Below are 21,356 nucleotides of genomic sequence, written 5' to 3' on the forward strand. Positions count from 1 at the left end.
GCCTGAATGTCAGCTGTAGAGGTGGTACAGCCTACAGGTGAGGAACGAGCACGTGACACTCGTTGGGGTCCCCGTACCGTTTGTAAAGGACTTCAGCGGTCTAGCCTGAGAACCTACATTGCTCCTGTAAAGAGTCTATGGAACAGGGTGTTCCAAGCAAAAAATAATTCCTCCTGTCTTTTCTTGGAAACATTTACCATTTGTAAGATCAGGTGAAATGGTCTCATTACTTTCTATTTATCCTTTTACAAAGAGCTCTTCAAATCTATTTGTGTGTCTAGGTCCTTTTCAACTGATATAACTTAATATTAATTTTTCCCAAATAGTTTTGACAAAATCACATAGTTTTCATAATTGTTCCCTTGCCTTTCTTTTTTTCTTTAAATTTAAAACTATACATAGATTTATCACTGATACAAAACATAAAAATCAACAGTGGCCAGTACTTCTCTTGGGTCACTCATAACTGTGTATAAAATTGCTAACATAATTATTTTCTAGCTGTGCTCTTTATAATCATTGGTTAGTGATCACCGGTTAGTATCCTTGGTTGCACCAAAAGGATCACCTTTATGCTGAGAACTGGAATAACCAACTTACTGCCAACAGAATGGGGGAAGGGGTCACGTAGCTGCAGCCGGGGGACCTGTGTTATCTGCTGCAGTTACACAACCCAGACATCAGTCTGAAACAATGTCAGGATGCAAAGCCTGGCACCTGCTATGCACTGCAACCATTCCTAACTTCATGCTGCTGAAGAAGCCTGGCTGCCGAATGGCCTGCCGGTTTCTTTCTGCTGTGAGAAATGTACTCACCCCAGGGAGTAGAGGCGACACCGCTTGCTGCGGATTTGATGAGCTAAGCCAAACCTGTCGTCAAGACACACTGACCAGGCCTTCTGCGCTGGGCTGGAATCAGTAGCCAGGCTGTCTGTATTCATGTGATCGCATGCGATCTGTAAGGATTGGAAATCAATGTGAATAATTTAAAACCCTGGATGATAAATGGCAGGTAGGGACTTACTGCTTCCTCAGTCCCTGAAAACCATAATAGGAGAGTTATATCCTCCTCTCCTAACTACTCCCCTCTCCAGGGAGCCACAAGACTGCTGTAAAATGTCTGGAGGGATTTCAATTACCAGATAATAAGTAACCTCACGGAGACCATATGCAGACTTGAAGGGGAGTCAAGAGCTGCTCCAGCCGTGCCCAGGATGTACAGGAGAGAATGAAGCTACAGCAAAGACGGAGGGCTGGGGTCAGACAGGCTTTGCAGAGGTGTGAGTGTCTGGGAGGACAGACAGAGGTGGACCTAGAGGCTCAGATCCAGGGCATTCCTGACGCAGAGGACAGTGACCACAAAGCATAGAAGTCTCTATGACTCTCAGTGGCCCTGCTACAAGATGTGAGACACAATCATAGGCACAGATCTCAGAAGGATACTCACAAGATCATTCACCCCAGGCAGATAAGGTGAGGCCACTAAGGTCCAGAAAGGTGGCAGATGTTACCCAAGGTAAATAGCTGATCATGGGTCAAGTGAAATTAATGGCAGTGCCTGCTGAGGAGACAGCATCCTCTGTGATGTGCTGCTCTAATGAGCTTCCTCCTGAGGAAGGAGGGCAAGAGCCCCGGGCAGGAGCCTCTTCCTGAGCTAACCAAAGCACTTCTCTTAACTCATCCATCAAAATTAGATAAGAAAACCAAAGGGAATGTATATCTAAGTCAAGCAGAAGCAAGTCTAATTTCAAATGCACACGAAGCAGAAATATACTTCAGAAGGGATTCTGGCTGGTACATTTTGCATGGCTGAGGCTGTTGGAAACAAAAAAATAAGTTCCATGGTCAAGATATTTACCTTACTGAGCAATAGTTTTCCCCCTCAATCCCTCAGAACTCTCAGAGTCATCACAATGCTCTGTGGACGCAGCGGCTCTTGCCAGCACATCATAGATAAAAGACCACTCCAGATGCTCTAAAGTTCGTTGCTTTCATTCATTGCAAAATGGAACAGCAAGCAATATTCCTCTTAAGCAACACATCCTAGGCTTGCCTAATCCTTTTATTTAACTGACTTTCCAAAATTTTAATGTAAGAAAAGCATATTTTGTAGAGCCCATTTAACTAATACAGCATTGGCATGACTCTTGCCGTAACCTAGGGCCTGCCTGGCAAAATCATCCTGGCCCTATTTACCACAAGTTCCAAAATTTTAAGGGCCACTGACCGTAACACAGTCTTTTGCTAGGATTTGGATGTCTCAGAGGAAAGATGAAAAAGTGAAACCCTTATACAGTAGAACCTCTGTAAGTTGACCACCCAAAGGACTGTCACCAACTGGTCAGCATAGAAAGTGGTCAACATAAGAAACGAGGCCTCTGTACTGATACGTACATGTGGCGCATGTCCAGTCTATGAAAATGAGGTGACCTTAAGAGGTAATCAGTGTAGGGAGGTGGCCAACTATGGAGGTTCTCCTGTATATTCTTTTCCTTCAACTCAAGTATCTTTCTACTTATTTCCAACCACTGTTTAAAGGGAAAAATGATAACAGAAAAGGGAATCAAATCTTTTCTCAAGCATCTGCTACAGAATACATTGATTAGCTGAGTGCATCAGCATGTTAATTTGTATAATTCATCTTCTACTATTCTCCCACAGATAAATGGAAATTGTGTCTCTGCCTGCCCACCTCCTATTCCCCACCGACCCACTCAAGGGAAGGTAAGTTGCTAACCTAATTAATCAGGGCTCAGAGTGTTCATTGGGCCAGTTCTACTAGTGGGAAGATTACTATGTCTTAAACCTTAGTACTTTCCCTAGCACCGGTTCCATTCCTTGCCTCCAGCAGGAAGTTACTTAATCCTGGGCAGACCTGTGGGCCCCCAGGGCAGGCCTGGACTTCAGATGCCTGAGCCATTGCTCCAGGGAAGCTTCCAGTTTTTCGTAAGGGGGCATATGATTCCCATTTGCTGTTGCTCTTCCTGTGCTCTTCTCCCTCCACATGATAGATCAGGATGCGGATGTTCACCAGTCCGTGTTCATAACTCCCTCCTAACACCGTCCAAGCTTAACTCTAGCCTTTTCCACAGTTTTTCTCAATGTGTGGTCCTCCTGGATCAGAATCACCTGGGAGATACTGAAAATACAGAATCCTGGGTCCCGCTCCAGATCTGTAAAAGCTGACTCTTTGAGGCTGACGCCTAGGAACCTGCATTTTAATGCACGGTCCTAGGTGATTCTTATACAGATGGTCCTCTGGGTATACTGAAGGCCTTTTGTAAAGCCCCAGCAAAATGTTCCAGCCTGATCACAACTGTGACCTGTGCCATAGCACACCTGTGCCATAGCAAATTAAGAAAAGAAGCTATTCTTGGGGCTAGAGCTTTAAACTGAAAACAGCAGCCCCTTTGACCCTACCCCTAACAAAGAGCTGAAGGGGTTGGCATGGATGACTAACTAGAGGCCTCCAGGGTCAGTAAGTATTAAGGGCCAAGAGTCAGGGCTCGGAGGTCCAGCTGCTTCTCCTTTGCCAAAATCAAAAACCAGCGTTTTATTCTGTTCTACTTTAAGCATTTTTAATTATTCCACAGATTTCATCTTGCACAGATTTATATATATATACCTACTGGAAAGACATTCTTTTCCATTCAGTCTCTCTGACAATGTTCACCCTTCTCGCTAAGCTCTAAAATAAAACACAGGAGTTATACAGTTTTAACCATTTATTAACTATCTCATTGATAGACATTAGCTTTTGAAAACAACTAAAAGTCCTCCATAAAATTCTGCTCCTAAAAATTAATTAAATATTGATTTTTTTTTTTTTAAACTTTCTAGCTAAGATTTATGACCAGGGCTCCAATAAACTCTCTTGCAAGGAAAATAAATGAGGGAAGTAACTTCTAGCTAAGCTCCAACTCAATTAACCATGTTCTCTGTCTACTTTCTCCTTGTAATTTTAGCCATATAAAGCAAATTAGGCCTGGACAAAGGTAAACAAACTCCAGGGAAAAAATATTTTCTGAATTTTTTTTAGTTATTTGAATTAAAGGGATATAACTTATTTCTGTTTCATTCTGTATCCCAAAAGCTTACACAGCATTTCTGCCAAGCCATAAGTAGAATCTGGCAAAGGAAGCTCTTAAAATTTTGGAACATTTGGCAAGAATCGCTTCAATGATCAACTGTATATTTATACGGTACCATTATTTTTGAAAAGCTCAAGGGCAGAAGTGTATATTTTATTGTTTTTATTCTGAGACGTGTGTGTGTGTATGTGTGTGTGGCAGTAAATATAATAGATATTATTGTTGGGAAGCTGTAGCCCAAGTCTCGAGAGCCTGGGTTCTGAGGGCATTCTTACAACTGGATAGGTAGATAACCAGGCAGATGGATGGAAGGACAGAAAAACAGACATTTAAATACATATTTTTTTACTTTTTAAAAAAACATCATTGCTTAGATTAATTTTGTACTGTGAGGCCTGCTTCCTGGAGGCATATGGTTTGGGGGTTGACATAAAAAGCTGAATCTGGAGTCTTCCCTTTAGAACAGAGCACTGTGCTTATGACTTAACCATTTCATGTCAGCGGTAGTGTATCATCCACTGCAGAACTTTGCTTTTCACATTAGGAAAAACAATAATACCTCCTTAAATGGAGCTTGAAGTTCTGCACACTCTATCCAAAGGCCCTATCCTCCGGTCCACTGTTTCACTAAGAAATGCACAGCCTCAACCATGCCTCCAAGGTCACTGCAATGGACACGTCCAGGGAGACCACGCCCACTTCTCTCTATTGAGAGGCTGCCCCATGCCCTGTGCCTCTGTTCCCAAGCTCCTTGGGCCTTGAAAGCCTTCCTCACCCATTCGTACACTCCCTGTAAGAGAACATATAACTCTGACACCCTTGCCATTTACCAGTGTGTGAGAATGTTTTATGTTCGACATCCCGGTGCCCAGCACAGTGCAGGCCACAAAGCAGGTGCTCAACAAATAACTGCTGAATTGAAGAATTAATAAATCAAGGATGATCTTATCAAACGATGGGACTTGCTGTACAAGCTTGAACACAGATTTGAGAGAAATCATTTTTTAATATATATTTTAAAAGTAGCATAGGAGAATGGGGGTGGAATTCACTTCAGTAACTTCAGAAGTTTTATTTTTTCTTGCCCATTATGACTCACTTCTGCGAACTGTGAAAATTTTAGGTAACAGTGACTCTAATATTCTGCCAGTTTTGCAAGCTTTCATTGTCAAGATGAGTTCTAAATGAGGCATAAGCCAAAAAGCAGCCAAAAAAACTTCACTTTACATAGAGAGGGGGAGGGAGCATTGGTTAGTGAAAGATTCTGAGTAAGAATCACTTAGTGTCATCTTTGATGGCTCCCACCTGCTGGCCTCCTGGTAACCCGGAAGGACATCAAAGCACAGTACCTTACTTGGATAAAATGGCCCCGATTGTAAAACCATTGTGAAGTCTGGAACTTTATCTCATTCTTTCTGGAGGACAAAAACCCCTCTAGTGAGCTTCAACAACCAATTCTCTATTCTTGTAGTCATCAAGCTGAATAATAATCGTACATCCATTTTTCTGCCTTCACAACTACTTTATCAGATCCTTGGGAGCAGAGACTGTATTTCCCCTGGGCTAGCACAATTCCTGGCCATGTATAGGCTCTCAGAAACACTTGGTTAACAACGGTTCTATCCTACTCTATTCTGCGCACAGTACAAGTGCACAGAATTGGAAAGGGGGAACTTAGAAACAGTTTGATACAATCTCCTCCATTCCAGGTTCAGAACAAGAGCCAGAGAAGCAAAGTAAATTGTCCAGGTTTGTAACATTAGACTACATCATCACATTGGGGGATGCTGCTTTTTTTTTTTTTTCTTAAGAATTGTTCTCCTCTCAGCCCTTAACAGAGGGGAAAGATCCAAGAGAAGTCCAAACTGACCATTTCATGCCTCAAGAGCTTTTTCTAAGTAAATTTACCTTTTATTTTATAGAACATTAATGTGAAATATATATATGTGTGTGTGTGTGTATTTATATATATATATGATGAAATTTGGAGGCTTGCACTAGGTAAATTTATCTGAGGTGGGGGACTCAAGCCCACAGTTCTCAAATTCAACTCATAAATTTAACACCTCTGATTTTTCTCTGGGACCTTTAAGGGCTTTTTAAAGTCCCAATTAAGGGGTCCAAATTCTTATCCTCCCTGTAAAACCAAACTGCAAAATTAAAATTTCCGTATTTTAATTAAGTCTATCTAAGTCTACCAAATTAATTTGCCACAGCAAAATCAGATAAAATGATGTGCAGCCCAGGGACCACTCCATGCCATCCCTCATGATTAATTCAACAAGCTTTTATTCCCATGTTTGGGTGACAAATATTAAAATCCTCACGATTATCTGACTGCATCATAAAAGAAATGGGACTTTCTTTTACCCCTAAACTAGCCTCCTAAAGATGTAAAAATATATTCTCTCCCATGCATGAGCCCAGGAAGGAAGATTTAAAGAATCCAGGACCCCCCTGCACCACCAGCCCCACCGCACAGCTCCCCCAGTGGGCCTGTGTCAGCTCACAGGCAGGCTGAGCTCCTAATTTACTAGCACCTCTCAGTTCAAGGCTAACTATCCCTGGGGCCTTGATTTCCTCTTCTGTCTCTCTTTCCCCCAGGATCAGGCAACTTGAGAACGGAACCTTCTGATTAACGTGTCAAAAGCCATAGACTCTCTTAATGGACAGTCTCTTTTCCTGCTTGGGGCACTGGCTCGGCCTTCAGCTGGGCAAAAGCTGCCACAGTGTGTTAAGTCACTAATAACGGCCGGCACTTGGTAATGATTTAAGCCACTCTAAGGACACAGAGCCTTTGCAGTCATTAACTTCTCAGCACACTGCCTGCAAAGTCTCCTTGCTCTCTTGCCTTGCACGTCCCTAGCTGCCAAGCATCTGTGGCAGGAGAGTGAAAAGGCAAATTCCTCCAAATACAAAATGGAACTTGAGCCTCCAGATGAGGGTTTTGTTTTGTGACACACTTGACTGCCTACTCACAGGGACCAATCTGTCGCTTCAAATGGTTTTCCAAGGCAATTTTCTAAAGTGGATCTTTAAAACAGGATGGGATGAATCATTAAAACATTTCAGGTTGATGATACTCCTGGAAGGAAGAAGATGCCCGAGCAAATGGAAGGCATCTCTTCCGCCTCCAGTGAGGGCATGAAATAAGCTGCAGTGGCTCAGAAATCACAGCGCCATAAAGTCCCTATCAGGAGTCGCTGAGAACCTCCCCAGCCCCTTACTCACAAATCCTTGTTTCAGATGGGCAATCTAAACCTTGACATTAGCCTCAAACCCACATGAGCCTGAAACACAACCTGGGTGGTGCTGATGTATCTCAGGAACCTCCAGGCTTCTTCATCCAGGGACTGAGCGGGGCCTGCCCAAGGCTGGAGATGGATATGCCACCGGGGACCCTGGGAGAGACACAACACAGGCAGCGTAAGGCACTAGAAGCTTGGTGGGGAAGGGAAGGACGCAGAGGAGAGGGAGGCGAGGCTGTTTCAGCTGTCAGCAAAACACACACATGTGCACACAGGCTCAGGGGCTCTTAGGAAGCTGTTGTCACTAAGGCCACATCAGTTATAGGGAGACAAATGGGGCCTGAGACAGCCCAGCTCCCAGGTTAAGCATGAGATTGCAAAGGCCTTGGAGAGTGTCTGGCTACAGACTCTGATCAAAGGCAAACTTCCCTTGACCCCATCACACTCTCCTTTAACTGTGGCTTTAAATTACGTGGGGCCACTCCTGTTCAGAAGAAAAACCCCTTATCCATTACAGTTTCCCAAGCTTAGAGCTTCGAGGATATGTGCCTCCCCCCCATAAGTGGGAGCTAAATGACATGTGCACACGGACATAGAGTGTGGAATGACAGACACTGGGGACTCCGAAGGATGGGAGGGTGGGAGGAGGGAAAATGAGAAATTACTTCATGGGTGCGATGTACATTATTCAGGTGAGGGATACAATAAAAGCTCAAACTTCACCACTACACAACGTATCCGTGTAACAAATGAGTACTTAAATTTATATAAATAATAAAGAGAAGAATTTTGGGGGGGAAATATGTGCCTCCTTATAAATTAATTTTGTAGGTTACAGCACTATAATGCTGGAGGCTTGTCTTTGTGGGAAGAAATATTCAGGGCTCTGGGTTATCCTTTTCAGTAAAGGGAGATGGGGTAATGCCATCTGGTTGCAGAGCTGTCACCACCAGGGCTGGAAAGGGTGGCCTTCCAACACTGCGAGGCAGCTTCCACCTTTTAGCAGGGGACAAGAGGAGCTCCCCTGACCAGAGGGTTAGAATGACCTTCCTTACTCACCCCACCCCCATCTTTTGCTGCAAGGATGGGTGGATGAAGGGTTGGGAAAGCCAGTGGTCTGGAAGAAGCAAAAATAGAAACCCCTCCCATCAAAAGGAGGCCTAGGCAAAAAGTCCTGGCTGGAGGCCAGTGCTCTCCACATATAGCCGTTACCACCTGGAGACCTTCCGGAGGGTGAATGTCTAGGAAATATCAGGAAATATCTGGGGTATCACAGCGCAGGGGTTCCTGCAGAGTGGCTAGGAGGGGTCCCTAACCCCCTCTCATGGTGAGGAAGGGGGTGGTTCTGGGAACAAGATAAAGGTACCATTCACATATACACATTGTTTGTTCCCCAGGCAAATACTATGGCAGGAAATGTCTGTTACCCCAAAAAGATACATCTAAACATGCTAGCCCTGGGACACTTTAGTACAAGTATGGTATGTTGAGGTGGCAGAGGTGACCTGGGGCTAAACTGAAAATAAAGAACAGGGTAGGATCAGGTGGGTTAGTCATTGTGAAGCAAGGTGTCTGGGTTTGAGAAAGAGGAACCCACTCTGGGGTGAGGGTCTGAGGTCAACTCAAATGCTTTGGAAGTGACAAGTGGTCCTCCAGGTTAGGTGGTACTGGACGCTATCATTGCAGTCACTAGAGCTGGTGGTCCTAGCATCCCGACGGCCTAGACTGCCCTTGTAGTTGCTGAGCATGGTGCAGTCCCTCAAACTGAAAGACCCCTCCCTGCTTCCCCATGGGCTGCATTTTGTTCAAGAATCCATATGGCGGGGCTGTCTTCACGGGTGTGCAACCTATCCAGTCTTAGGAGGGCCATGCTTGGCTTAATGTTGTGTTGACACGTCTTGAAATTCTTAATAACTTTTTTTTTTTTAATCGAATCTTACTCTACTGCCCAGGCTTAAGTGTCATGGTATCAGCCGAGCCCACAGCAACCTCAAACTCCTGATTTCGAGCAATCCTCCTGCCTCAGCCTCCTGAGCAGCTGGGCCTACAGGTGCCTGCCATGATAACAGGCTAATTTTTCTATTTTTAGTAAGCTGGTCTTGAACTCCTAAGCTCAAGCAATGCTCCTGCCTCAGCCTCCCAGAGTGCTAGGATTATAGGTGTGAGCCAATGAGCCCAGCTCTTAATAACTTCTTTTTTTGTTGTTTATTGTTTCAGGTTGATTTGAAGAATAAGGTTACAATGTTTGCATTTGTCAGGTAGAGTCCCCTTATGATTGTGTCCTACCCCCAAGAGGTGTGCCATATGCCCTAACGCTGTGCCCATTCAGGGGGATGGGAGCACACCCATCCCCCTCCCTCCTCCTTCTCCCCATTCCCCCAACCCCCTCAATTGATGTGAGTTTTTCTCTTATGTGGGTGGGTATTAAACAAGAGCTCCCACATTTTCTTTTACACTGGACCTCACAAACTTTGTGGCCATTTTTCCCTGGGGGCACCTTTCTGGGAGAATAGCCTTTCACATTACTGCTCCTGCTCTCTGAAGGTCGAGCAGAGAGAGCAGGAGAATGTTAGTTAATACATCTTCCACTTACTGCCTTCCACCCCCTTATTAATTTCTCCCTTCTCTGAATTAGATGTTGATTGCCATGAGCTCAAACAATATTTACTGAGCTTCAGCCGCTCCGTGCCAGGCACGGGTAAAATACAGATCGAATAAAAACCTAGACTCTCCCAGGAGGCTCTCAGAGTCCGGTGGGGGAGACAGATGGGTACAAAATAACTCAGTAGGGAAATCCTAAGACATTCCGAAGAGTCATTCTTTTCAGGAAGTTATTTGATTCTGAAATCATAAATTAAACACATCTGAACACACATGCCTCCGACCTCTGTGTGGTCACCGTCCTGCGGCCTCACGTTGACAGAGTGCCTTCCAGGCTGCCATGGCAGTCAGCACAACAACACGCTGCTCCCTAAGCACTTGTCTATGCCTGGGGCTTAAAACTCTCCACTGTCAAAACAACCCTCAGATATCATCTAACCCCAGTGAGAATGGCCCACATCAGAAAGTCTCAAAACTGCAGATGCTGGCGTGGATGTGGAGAGAAGGGAACACTTTTACACTGCTGGTGGGACTGCAAACTAGTACAACCTTTCTGGAAGGAAGTATGGAGAAACCTCAAAGCACTCAACCTAGACCTCCCATTCGATCCTGCAATCCCATTACTGGGCATCTACCCAGAAGGAAAAAAATCCTTTTATCATAAGGACACTTGTACTAGACTGTTTATGGCAGCTCAATTTACCATTGCCAAAATGTGGAAACAGCCTAAATGCCCACCAACCCAGGAATGGATTAACAAGCTGTGGTATATGTATACCATGGAATACTATTCAGCTATTAAAAAAAATGGAGACTTTACATCCTTCGTATTAACCTGGATGGAAGTGGAAGACATTATTCTTAGTAAAGCATCACAAGAATGGAGAAGCATGAATCCTATGTACTCAATCTTGATATGAGGACAATTAATGACAATTAAGTTTATGGGGGGGGAAGCAGAAAGAGGGATGGAGGGAGGAGGGTGGGGCCTTAGTGTGTGTCACACTTTATGGGGGCAAGACATGATTGCAAGAGGGACTTTACCTAACAATTGCAATCAGTGTAACTGGTTTATTGTACCCTCAATGAATCCCCAACAATAAAAAAAAAAAAAAAAAGGAAAAAAAAAAAAAAAAAAAAAAAAACTCTCCACTTCATTGTCATGAGACCACTCACAAGGGCCACCGGCATCTGGCCCAAGAGCCTCTTAATGAAAAGGATGAAGTTCGCATGTTTCGGTTTTCCTCCTAAATCAGGAGTTGGCAAGCCATTCCTACCTTGGGTCAAATGGTCAATATTTTAGACTCCGCAGGCCATACGGTTTCTGTTGCAACTCCTCACATCCGGTTGGAGCTCAAAAGCAGCACAGACAATAAATAAACAAATGGTCGCGGCTGTGTTCCAATAGGCTCCATTTACAAAAACAGGCGGCAGGCTGCATTCGGCCTGAAAACTGTGGTTTGCTGACCCCTGCGCCACTTGATTTGAATTTGGAAGTGGGCGGGCCTAGGAATGTGTGTTTACTTGAAATAATGCAAGGGAGACAAATTACAATATTGTTGGGGCACAGAACAGATACCCCAAAGTATGGCACCTGGCATGCTGAGTGCTTGAAACTGAAGATTATTGACAGGGCCTCAAAAGCAAGTTCTCTCTGACTTCTCCTGCCTCCCTTTCTCTCTCCCCTCTTTCTCCCTCTGAAGCAGTTCCAAGAAACCAGAATTCCTCTTCTGCAAAGCAGGTCCTAGTAGGAAGCCTCTTACCCAAAACAAGCCACAGAAAGGTCACCCTACCCCTCGCCCTTCTCTTTTTTTTTTTTTTTTTTTATTGTTGGGGATTCATTGAGGGTACAATAAGCCAGGTTACACTGATTGCAATTGTTAGGTAAAGTCCTTCTTGCAATCATGTCTTGCCCCCATAAAGTATGACACACACCAAGGCCCCACCCCCTCCCTCCATCCCTCTTTCTGCTTTTCCTCCCCCCCATAACCTTAATTGTCATTAATTGTCCTCATATCAAAATTGAGTACATAGGATTCATGCTTCTCCATTCTTGTGATGCTTTACTAAGAGTAATGTCTTCCACTTCCATCCAGGTTAATATGAAGGATGTAAAGTCTCCATTTTTTTTAATAGCTGAATAGTACTCCATGGTATACATATACCACAGCTTGTTAATCCATTCCTGGGTTGGTGGGCATTTAGGCTGTTTCCACATTTTGGCAATTGTAAATTGAGCTGCAATAAACAGTCTAGTACAAGAGGGTTCTGCTCCATCCTCAGGAAGAAGGAATGCCTCACAGAGACACTTTCAAGGGTCTGGAACAGAAAGGCCTTGCTGGGTTTTTTTCTTCGTCTAATAGTGATAGATTATACCCTTTTGTGCTATCACATTTCTACACAGCTGTCCATTCTTCTTTGAACCTTAGAATACAGTAGAACCTCTATAGTTGACCACCTTCCTACATTGACAACCTCCTTAAGTTGACCTAACTTTCATATATGCGCCGCATGTATGCAATTGAAGTTCCTTATGTTGACCACCTCCATATGTTGACCAGTTTGTTACAGTCCCTTGGGTCTTCATTTCTAACAGCTCCCAGTCACATCAAACCTTGATTAAATAAATGTGTCATCTTTTCTCTTGTTAACCCGTCTTTTGTTACAGGAGTGTTGGCTGTAATGCTTATGATAAGTGAGGAAAGGTATCATCCCTTTCTGCCCCTATAATATAGTGCCTAGTCAGGCGTCCTGAAACTTTTTAAACAGGGGGCCAATTCACTGTCCCTCAGACTGTTGGAGGGCCAGACTATAGTTTAAAACAAAAAACTATGAATAAATTCCTATGCACACTGCACATATCTTATTTTGAAGTAAAAAAACAAAACGGGAACAAATACAATCACCCCGCCTCATGTGGCCACAGTTTGAGGACCCCTGGCTAGATTATAACCAATGTTGTCACCTGGGTGACTTGGGTAAATACCAGTCAGGGTCCCAGCAGGATCCAATAACCTTGTTCAGACTGGCTAATTTAACAGAATTTAACAAAGAGACCACTTACCAAGGTGTGGGCAGGGTATAAGGAAACCAGTAAGGCAGGGGATCTCAACCTGTGAGTGACAACCCCTTTGGGGGTCGAATGACCTTTTCAAAGGGGTCACCTAAATACATCCTGCATATCAGATATTTACATTATGATTCATAACAGTAGCAAAATTACAGTTATGAAGTAGCAACAAAAATAATTTTATGGTCCGGGGTCACCACAACCTGAGGAACTATATTAAAGGGTTGTGCCATTAGGAAGGTCAAGAACCACTGCAAGAAATAATGTAATACCTGTGTCTGGTAACACCGGAGAGCCCTACAAGCCTGAGGGAAGCTATATGGAGCAGCCCTTATTAATAGAGGAAGACAGCCAATCCTGTTATAATACAGACTCCACCCGGACTGTTGCCCCACCCACCAATCTCCTGCCTCCTGTTGGCCAAACCGAAAAGGAAGGCAGGGAAGAGGGAGGGTGTGGTTGGTTCCTTCAGGTCAGCCTCTCAGGGGCAGTGCAGGGAGCAGTGTGGAGACTGGGCCAGGATGGGTGGGTGGAAGGCCTCCTGCGCAGCATTCTTTGGAAAGAAACAGTAAGATTGACTAAGGAGTCATTCATTCAGCACGCACTCGTGCCCCATGCCAGGCTCTGTGTTACATTTTAATACAGGATGCAGCTGTGTAAACCAATAAATGCAACAAAGGTTATAGGGCTCCGACAGAAATCTCTGCAGCAGTGATTTTTAACTGGGGTGCTCAGGCACACTGGTATGCCATGAGAGGGTCTTAGGCGTGCCGTGAAAATTTTGAAAGATGATTAATTAAATTATTTTTGAAAGAGTTTCAAAGCACAGTAAGTATAGGTTTTGTCCTTTTCTATTAAGTTCTGACTTCTCTCTTTCTTTTTTTTTTTTGATCAACATAATTTAAGTGTGCCATGGACGTTCAACTATAGGTTTGAGTGTGCCGTGAGATAAAAAAGGTTGAAAAACACTGCTCTACAAATGGGAGCACAAAGAGATGGAGCACCTGAGGATTACTCCAAAGTAAATGCCTGAAAATACAAAGCAGCTTGTGGGACGCAGCCTCCACTACCATCGAAGCCCAGAAGCACATCGAAGGCCTTTCTAACATCATTAAGAGCCACCTTCAACACAGAAGTAGCATTTAACCTGGGCTAACACATGAAAGCAACTTCACAGATGAGTAATTGCGAATCCCTATGGTGAATCAATATGGTGAAACCATAGAATGATCTTAAAGACCCACAAATAGTATCCTTCTTGCAATCTGATATTTCTCATTTCCCAGGGAGTGTTGCCTACAATGAAGCTAAACACGGCAGCTGGAGCAGTGAATAACGTAAGTGGAAGAGTCTCAGACAGGGATAGAATAGAAACATACAGTGGGTAGAGGGAAGGGGATTGGTGGGATTACACCAGCGGTGCATCTTACAAGGGTATATGTGAAACTTGGTAAACGGTCTGTGAAGCTAGTGAATGATGCCCCATGATTATATCAATGTACACAGCTATGATTTAATAAAAAAAAAAAAAAGAATAGAAACATACAACAAATAGATGCCCTCAGAAGTGCTCCGGCTTAATGCTTTGGTCCAGCTGTTTAAAAAACATTTCACATAAAGCGAGTTCTTATTGGAATCCGTCTGACAGCAGTTCGTGATTATTTCCCCATGGAAACCACTAGCTTTTATCATCTCTTTCAATTATCATTTGTCTTAATTTTCTATTGCACGTATCAACATTTACCCTTCTCTCAAATTCCCACAAACAGAATTCTCTGAACACCTTAAAACACCAATGGGAGGCTTAATAGAAAAGGACAAAACCGATCTTTCTCTTTCAAAACAATTTTTTATTATGATGATTTTATTACAAACAATTCCCTCAACACCAGGGTGCACTAAATGCCTATCTAATGGCCATAACAACGTCACCCCATTGCTCCCAGAGGTGGGTAGGTGGATTCCCAGCCCTGTGTTCACCTGTACTTCCTCTTTAGACAGGAAGAGCAGTAAGCAGAAGGTGGCCGGTGGTTCCTTCATTTTGGACTGGCCTGTCTGTCCTTAGCAAGTCTGAGAGGAAATGTCGAATGGAGCATTAATGTGAGTTGCTAAAAGAAAAGTGGCCTTGCTCCCGAGCTCCTGCGGGGATGGGGCCCCTCTACTCCTAAACTGAAAGCACACGTAGTGAAAATAAGATGGAGTCAGACAGGCGAGGGTAGACAGGACACAGCTGGTCTGGTCGTTTTAGGTCCTGCCCGACCTTCACCCCGTCTCCCATTCTTACTGTCTTGTAACTTTAGCTCCCACCCTGAAGATGCCTATCTTGAGTAGTTTAGGTGGATTGATTTAAGAGATGAGCTTTTGAACTGAAATGTTGTAATAGGTCACTGAGTTATGCTGATCATTATTTAGAATGGGGGTTAGTGTGGTCTTTGCTTTGAACTTTTATGTATAAAACTGTAATTTTGGAAATGGAAGAACAGAAAAGCTTTGGAGACACGACTCTCACTGTTCTCCAGAATCCCCGCTTTCTGACAAATAAAGTTTGGTGGACCTATCCCCATCCCTGCATGTTGGCTGACAGTGACAGGCGGCTAGACTGTCATCATCCAGTAAGAAAACCACCAGGACAATCACACAAAGAAACCTCCCCGCCCTCAGACATACATTTCTCAGGGCACACATGGTCCTGGATTTCCAAGGAAAGGAAGCATCCCCCTTTTTGTTTTGTGAAGGTCATAACTGGCACCTTCCCTTAGAAAGGAGTATTGGAGAATGAGTTGGTTTCTTCAAATGACAGGCAAATGCCTTCCTTCGTTACATAGATAAAAATTCCAAAAATTCAGATTAAGAACAGCAGAAGATTCAGATGAAGAACAGCAGTAGCCATTCTGCAGATACCTGAGATTCTACTTCTTGGATTCTACTTCTATTTGGAGGGGAAAAAAATTCCAAAAATTCAGATTACGAACAGCAGAAGATTCCATGTAGCCATTTTGCAGATACCTGAGATTCTACTTGTCAGGGTGTAAAAAGTGATCCCTGAGTCATTCAGTGCATAGAGGTAATGGGTCTGACTCATAAAGACTGTAACAGGCACAACCAAGAGGCTTTGGGGTATTTTTACCATTTGTTGTCTCAGCATATTTTGTTGTTTTAAAAGAGAAAATTATTTTCTCAAGCCATGAAGCTGAATTCCAAGATCTTACTCCTAAAAGATAAAGCAATCTTTTAAAATACTCCATTGCCTAGTAGCCTACACTTGTGCACATAAAAGAAATGTATTAATTCAAGACCATAACCCCCCGATAAAACTGGTAGGGTTTTTAAAAATTTAAAGAAAATATGAGGCCCACCCCTGACCTAGAAACAGAGTTTTGGGTTCTGCCTTGTGCAAAAGTTTTCTTTGTCTTAAAATTTGGAATAACAAGATGCCTCTTTACAGGCTGTGTCCTCACATCCATGAATGACCTCATGAAGTCTGCAAAGAAATTGTCACACTAAGAACAGTGCCCTACCGGCAGCTTCACAAGAAATGTTTATACAAGCATTTTTTTTACATTGCTTTGGTACAAAAACTAAATGGAAAAGTAGCCAAAAGAAAGCTTCTAATGTTCCATTACTCGGCATTTCAATGCTTTAGGAAATAAAACTGTAATGATGAGTGATTTAATTGATCAGTGCCTTTATCATGACGGATAACTGGTGGAGTGTTTAGGATATTTAAAGTTTCAATACTCCCAATTGCACATTCCCACCACTCCTAAGCTCCTGAAGGTTTTAGAACCAGCAGCTTCCTGCTGGTTGAGAGACATCTAACAGTTGATTCTGTGCATTACGTTTGTGCTTCTGGAAAAGAACAAGGTTGTGAGCCCTTGACTCAAACTAAACAATATGCTGAGAGTGTGTTGATGTGTTGATGATGGGAAAGCCTAAGCTTCCTGGGAGATACAAACCTAAAACAAGTAAAATAGATTTATTTAGCAATTTTGCTGCAATTTTGTGCTAATTGAGAGCATCTGTGAGTGGGCAGGAAACAATGGCTGGAGGAAACTGTTTATTCCTTTTTAGGAGGGGATGAGAGTTGTTAGGGGAGACAGGGAGAACAAAAGGATGTCTGGACAGAACACAAACCCAGCCACGGCTGAGAGCTTGCGGGCATTGGCAGATACATTTCTGTAATACCCTTGTGATGTGAAAGTTGGGTGGGGTGCGGCTGACACGCCTCGTCCTCTGCGAGCTCAGGGAATGGGCTGATTTTGCAGACTCAGCCCCGATTCAAAAATAGCAGAAATCAGTAATACATTTTCTAGTGATGTTTAAAATTCAGGTACCTCATGCAAAGATGTCATCTAAGAAATAAAGGATCTCAGATTCCGTTCTGGGTCAGAATTACATTCCTACCCTGTGACTTTCACTGAATGCAGCAATAAAACCTGCTTGGAATGCAGGGAGCAGTTATTTGAGGAATCTGAAAAGTAAATAGTAGCAGGTAGACTGGAGAGGAAGACCAGAAAGAACCTCAGAACCACAATGTGTTCACCATTGTGTTTCCCTCTGGTAGTCCTCCTGCCCTCCCCTGCCCCCCACAGATCCTTGGGGAGACAAAAGGCCTCCAGGCCTCCAGTGCAGGTTTAGGGAGGGTAGGCATCTCCTAGGGTCCAGAGAGAGTGGGGGAAATTCTCTACTTTTCTTCCTTTCTATATTCGTGAACTTCAACCCCCAAGCAATCCTATTAAGGAGGTAGAAGCCACAGTGAGAGCTGAAAGTTACCTAAAACCCCAAGGAAAGGAAAGCTTCCTCTCGGATTTGAGGCTCTGGCCCCAAGGGGGTGGGGTGAACCCCACACTGACTATCTTCTGCCTCCCTCCTCCTGCCGCTGGGCGTGGACTCAGGCGCAGTCACAGTTAGTCACAGTAAGTGTGCAGCCAAGCTTGGACAGAGCAGGGGAAACAAAAGCCAACATTTCCCAGCCAGAGGTTCAGAAACCACAGGGAACCAGATAATCCTGGAGCAATTGGGGAGAAGCAGCAGCTTAGGAAAGCAACCCCATAAAGTGGTTTATAAAGTCGTGGGCTCACTCTAGAACTGTGCAGCATGGATCTGAGCCTGTAAGAACTGGACTTAGAAGACCTCTCCCTGGGTCCCAGACCCAGGTCCTATTTCCCCTTGAGGAGGGATTCAGATGGGACAGAGGTGAACCACACTGCACAGGCTTTAGAAACACAATGAATGTTGAAATCACAACCCACGGGAAGCTGGTTTGAACTTGAGGCCTGAACCCAGCCAGGTCACTTGCCTATTAAAACAAATACGTCAACGTTATCCATAGTATTTTTTTAAATTCTTTATTAAATCATAACTGTGTACATTAATGCATTTATGAGGTACAATGTGCTGATTTGATGTACGATGTGGAATGCTCACATCTAACTAATTAACATAACCATCTCCTTGCTCCCTTATTTGTTGTGTTAAGACCTTCATACTCTATTCTTCATAGTTTAGAAACGTATCATTGCATTTGCACATTAGGTTAGGTCCCCCCAAATGCCCTCCCTCCTCCCGGCCTCCCCCCGCTTCCTCTTCCCTCCTATTTTCTGGACTATAGTTATGTTTACCATCCCTATGAATGTGTAGGTGATTATATATTGATTTCATAGTAGGGCTGAGTACATTGGAGACTTTTTTTTTCCATTCTTGAGATACTTTACTAGGAAGAATATGCTCCAGCTCCATCCAGGTAAACATCAAGAGTCTGATAACATAATATTCAAAATGTATAGGATATAATCCAAAACTGCTAAGCATATGAAGAACAAGGAAAATCCTAACTGGTATTGAAGAAAGACAATCAACAGATGCCAGCATAGTCATGACACAGATGTTGGAGTTTTTCGATGAAGACTTAAGAGCACCTATTATAAAAGACTCCACAGAGTAAAGGCGTATACTCTTGAAACCAACAGAAGGATAGAAAGACTTAGCAAAGAAACAGGAGGTATAAAGATCCCAATGGAAATTTTTTAATTTTTTTTTGAGACATAGTCTTATTTTTTCACCCTTGGCAGAGTGCCATAGCACAATAACTCACAGCAACCTCAAACTCTTGGGCTCAAGTGATCCTCTTGTCTCAGCCTTCTGAGTAGCTGAGACTACAGCTGCCAGCCACATTGGCTGGAAAGTTTTTCTATTTGTATTTATTTATTTACTTTTGAGACAGAGTCTCACTCTCTTGCCTCTGGTAGAGTGACGTGGAGTCATAGCTCACAGCAATCTCAAACTCTTGGGCTCACATGATCCTCTTGCCTCAGCCTCCTGGGTAGCTGGGACTACAGGCACCCACAACACCACCCAGCTATTTTTTAGAGACAGCATCTCGCTCTAGATCAGGCTGGTCTCGAAGTCCTGAGCTCAAGCAATCCACCCACCTCAGCCTCGCAGAGTGCTAGGATTACAGGTGTGAGCCAGCACACCCAGCCTTAAATGGAAATTTTAGAACAGAAAACTATGATACCTGAAATAATCTCAGTGGACAAACTCAGTAATGGAATAAACTTGAAGACAGACCGATAGAAAGTATCTAATCTGAACAACAGAAAGTAAAAAGGATTTGGAAAAATAAGAAAAGGACCTGTGCACCAACATGCAGTGGTCTAACATTCGTGTCATTGACATTCCAGGGGAGAAAGAACGCAGTGCAGAAAAAAGTATGAATGATGGCTGAAAGAGCCCCGAATTTGACAGAAGACATAAACCTAAACATTCAAGAAACTCAGGAAACCCCCAAGAGAAAAACTCAAAAGAGTTCTACCCTCATGTACATTATAATCAAACTGGTGAAAATTAAAACCACAAAGCTGAGTCTCTGCTGATCTTGTGACAGACAGGGTCAAAACGGCTGGGTGAGGAAGGGCAGAGCCAGCCCATCCTGGAATCCTCCTCTCCTGGGCCCACTCCCTGCCCAAGCCCAGTTCCACCTCTGCAAGACCATCTGCTAAATGTCCCTGGCAGCAGACAGCACGCATGCTGAAACCCAAATCCAGGGCACACTCTGAATCCTTTCCCATCAATCTGCCGCCTCTACATCATTACAGTGTGGGCTGGGAGGCGAGGGAACCAGAAATCAAATCAACTCTGACAAGAAAAAAATGCACCATAATTCAAGCAGGCCCTGATAACTTTTAGGAAGAAAAAAAAAAAAGGACAAGGAGGAATAAACACTCAGCTCTAGATTTATTCTCTAAGAAGTTATCCTAGTTATGTTAGTAGGTTGAGAAGAAAGGCCAAACAAATCTTGAGTTGGGTTTTGTTCTTAAACTGGCATGTTTAAATTCACATTTTCTGCATATGTCAAAAATGGTTCAAATGTGAATAAGATTGAAACACACCAGGGGATGGCTAAGAGAATACAATATAATGTATTTCATTTAACTTATTTCTTTCATTTTTGGTCAACTTGGGTAGAGTGCTGCAGCATCACAGCTCACAGCAACCTTAAATTCTTGAGCTTGAGCAATCCTCCTGCCTCAGCCTCCCCAGTAGCGGGGACTATAGGCATGCTCCACTATGCCTGGCTAGTTTTTCTATTTTTAGTAGAAATGGGGTTTCATTCTTGCTCAGGCTGGTCTCGAACTCCTGAGCTCTGCAATCCTCCTACCTCAGCCTCCCAGAGTGCCAGGATTATAGGTGTCTGGCCAAAATATAATCTATTTCAGGTTTTTAACACAGGCAGTAAAACAAGAAGCCAAATACCTGGGGTAGATCCCATGAAAGCCAGAAGTTTGCATTTGTTTCCATGATACAGCATCTGTAGGCATGAACTAAGGACTCAAGTGTCAAATCATGGGTTTTAGAGGTAGCACAGCAACTAAGGAAGATGGGGGAGGCTTTTATTTGTCTTCTGAAAGTAAGTTTATATCAGAATGTTTGCCTAGGAAAGCAAAAGGCAATTTAGAAAAGCATTAACCACATTTTGAAGGTCTCTCTCTCTCTCTTTTCTTTCTCTCTCTCTCTTTCTACACACACACCCCTCCACGTGTATATACCCCCTCCTCAAAATCTATAGGGTACCTGAACTTTCTGGGACTCAGAATCCTAGACGGTTAACATGATCATCTGAGTCAACATGAATTGCCATGTGCATGCACTTGCTTCAGTCAGAAACTTCCAGACGGTTAACATCCCCCCCCCCAAAGATGTACTAGTCCCTAAAACATCAGCCTCTCAGGATGAAAGGCCTGCAGCACCCTATAAACCCATCTCAAGGATGCTTGGAATTCCGAACAGCTTCCAACACTGAAGGAAGATGGGAGTTGGCAGAGGACCGGGAGAACATAAACACCAC

General features: G+C 43.6%; 1 protein-coding gene across 2 annotated transcripts in view; it reads right to left on the bottom strand.

The window, feature by feature from the left end:
* Positions 1-21,356, bottom strand: part of METTL24 (methyltransferase like 24) — a 127,427-nt gene that overhangs the window by 81,131 nt on the left and 24,940 nt on the right. For both annotated transcript variants that reach the window (XM_053590998.1, XM_053590997.1), the window contains exons 2-3: positions 7,393-7,491; positions 816-955 (exon numbers count right to left, since the gene is read on the bottom strand). In XM_053590998.1, coding sequence (XP_053446973.1) covers positions 816-955; positions 7,393-7,491 — 239 coding nt within the window. The remainder of the gene's footprint in view (positions 1-815; positions 956-7,392; positions 7,492-21,356) is intronic.

The sequence above is a fragment of the Nycticebus coucang genome, chromosome 5 (assembly GCF_027406575.1).
Source record: "Nycticebus coucang isolate mNycCou1 chromosome 5, mNycCou1.pri, whole genome shotgun sequence".
Lineage (NCBI taxonomy): Eukaryota > Metazoa > Chordata > Mammalia > Primates > Lorisidae > Nycticebus > Nycticebus coucang.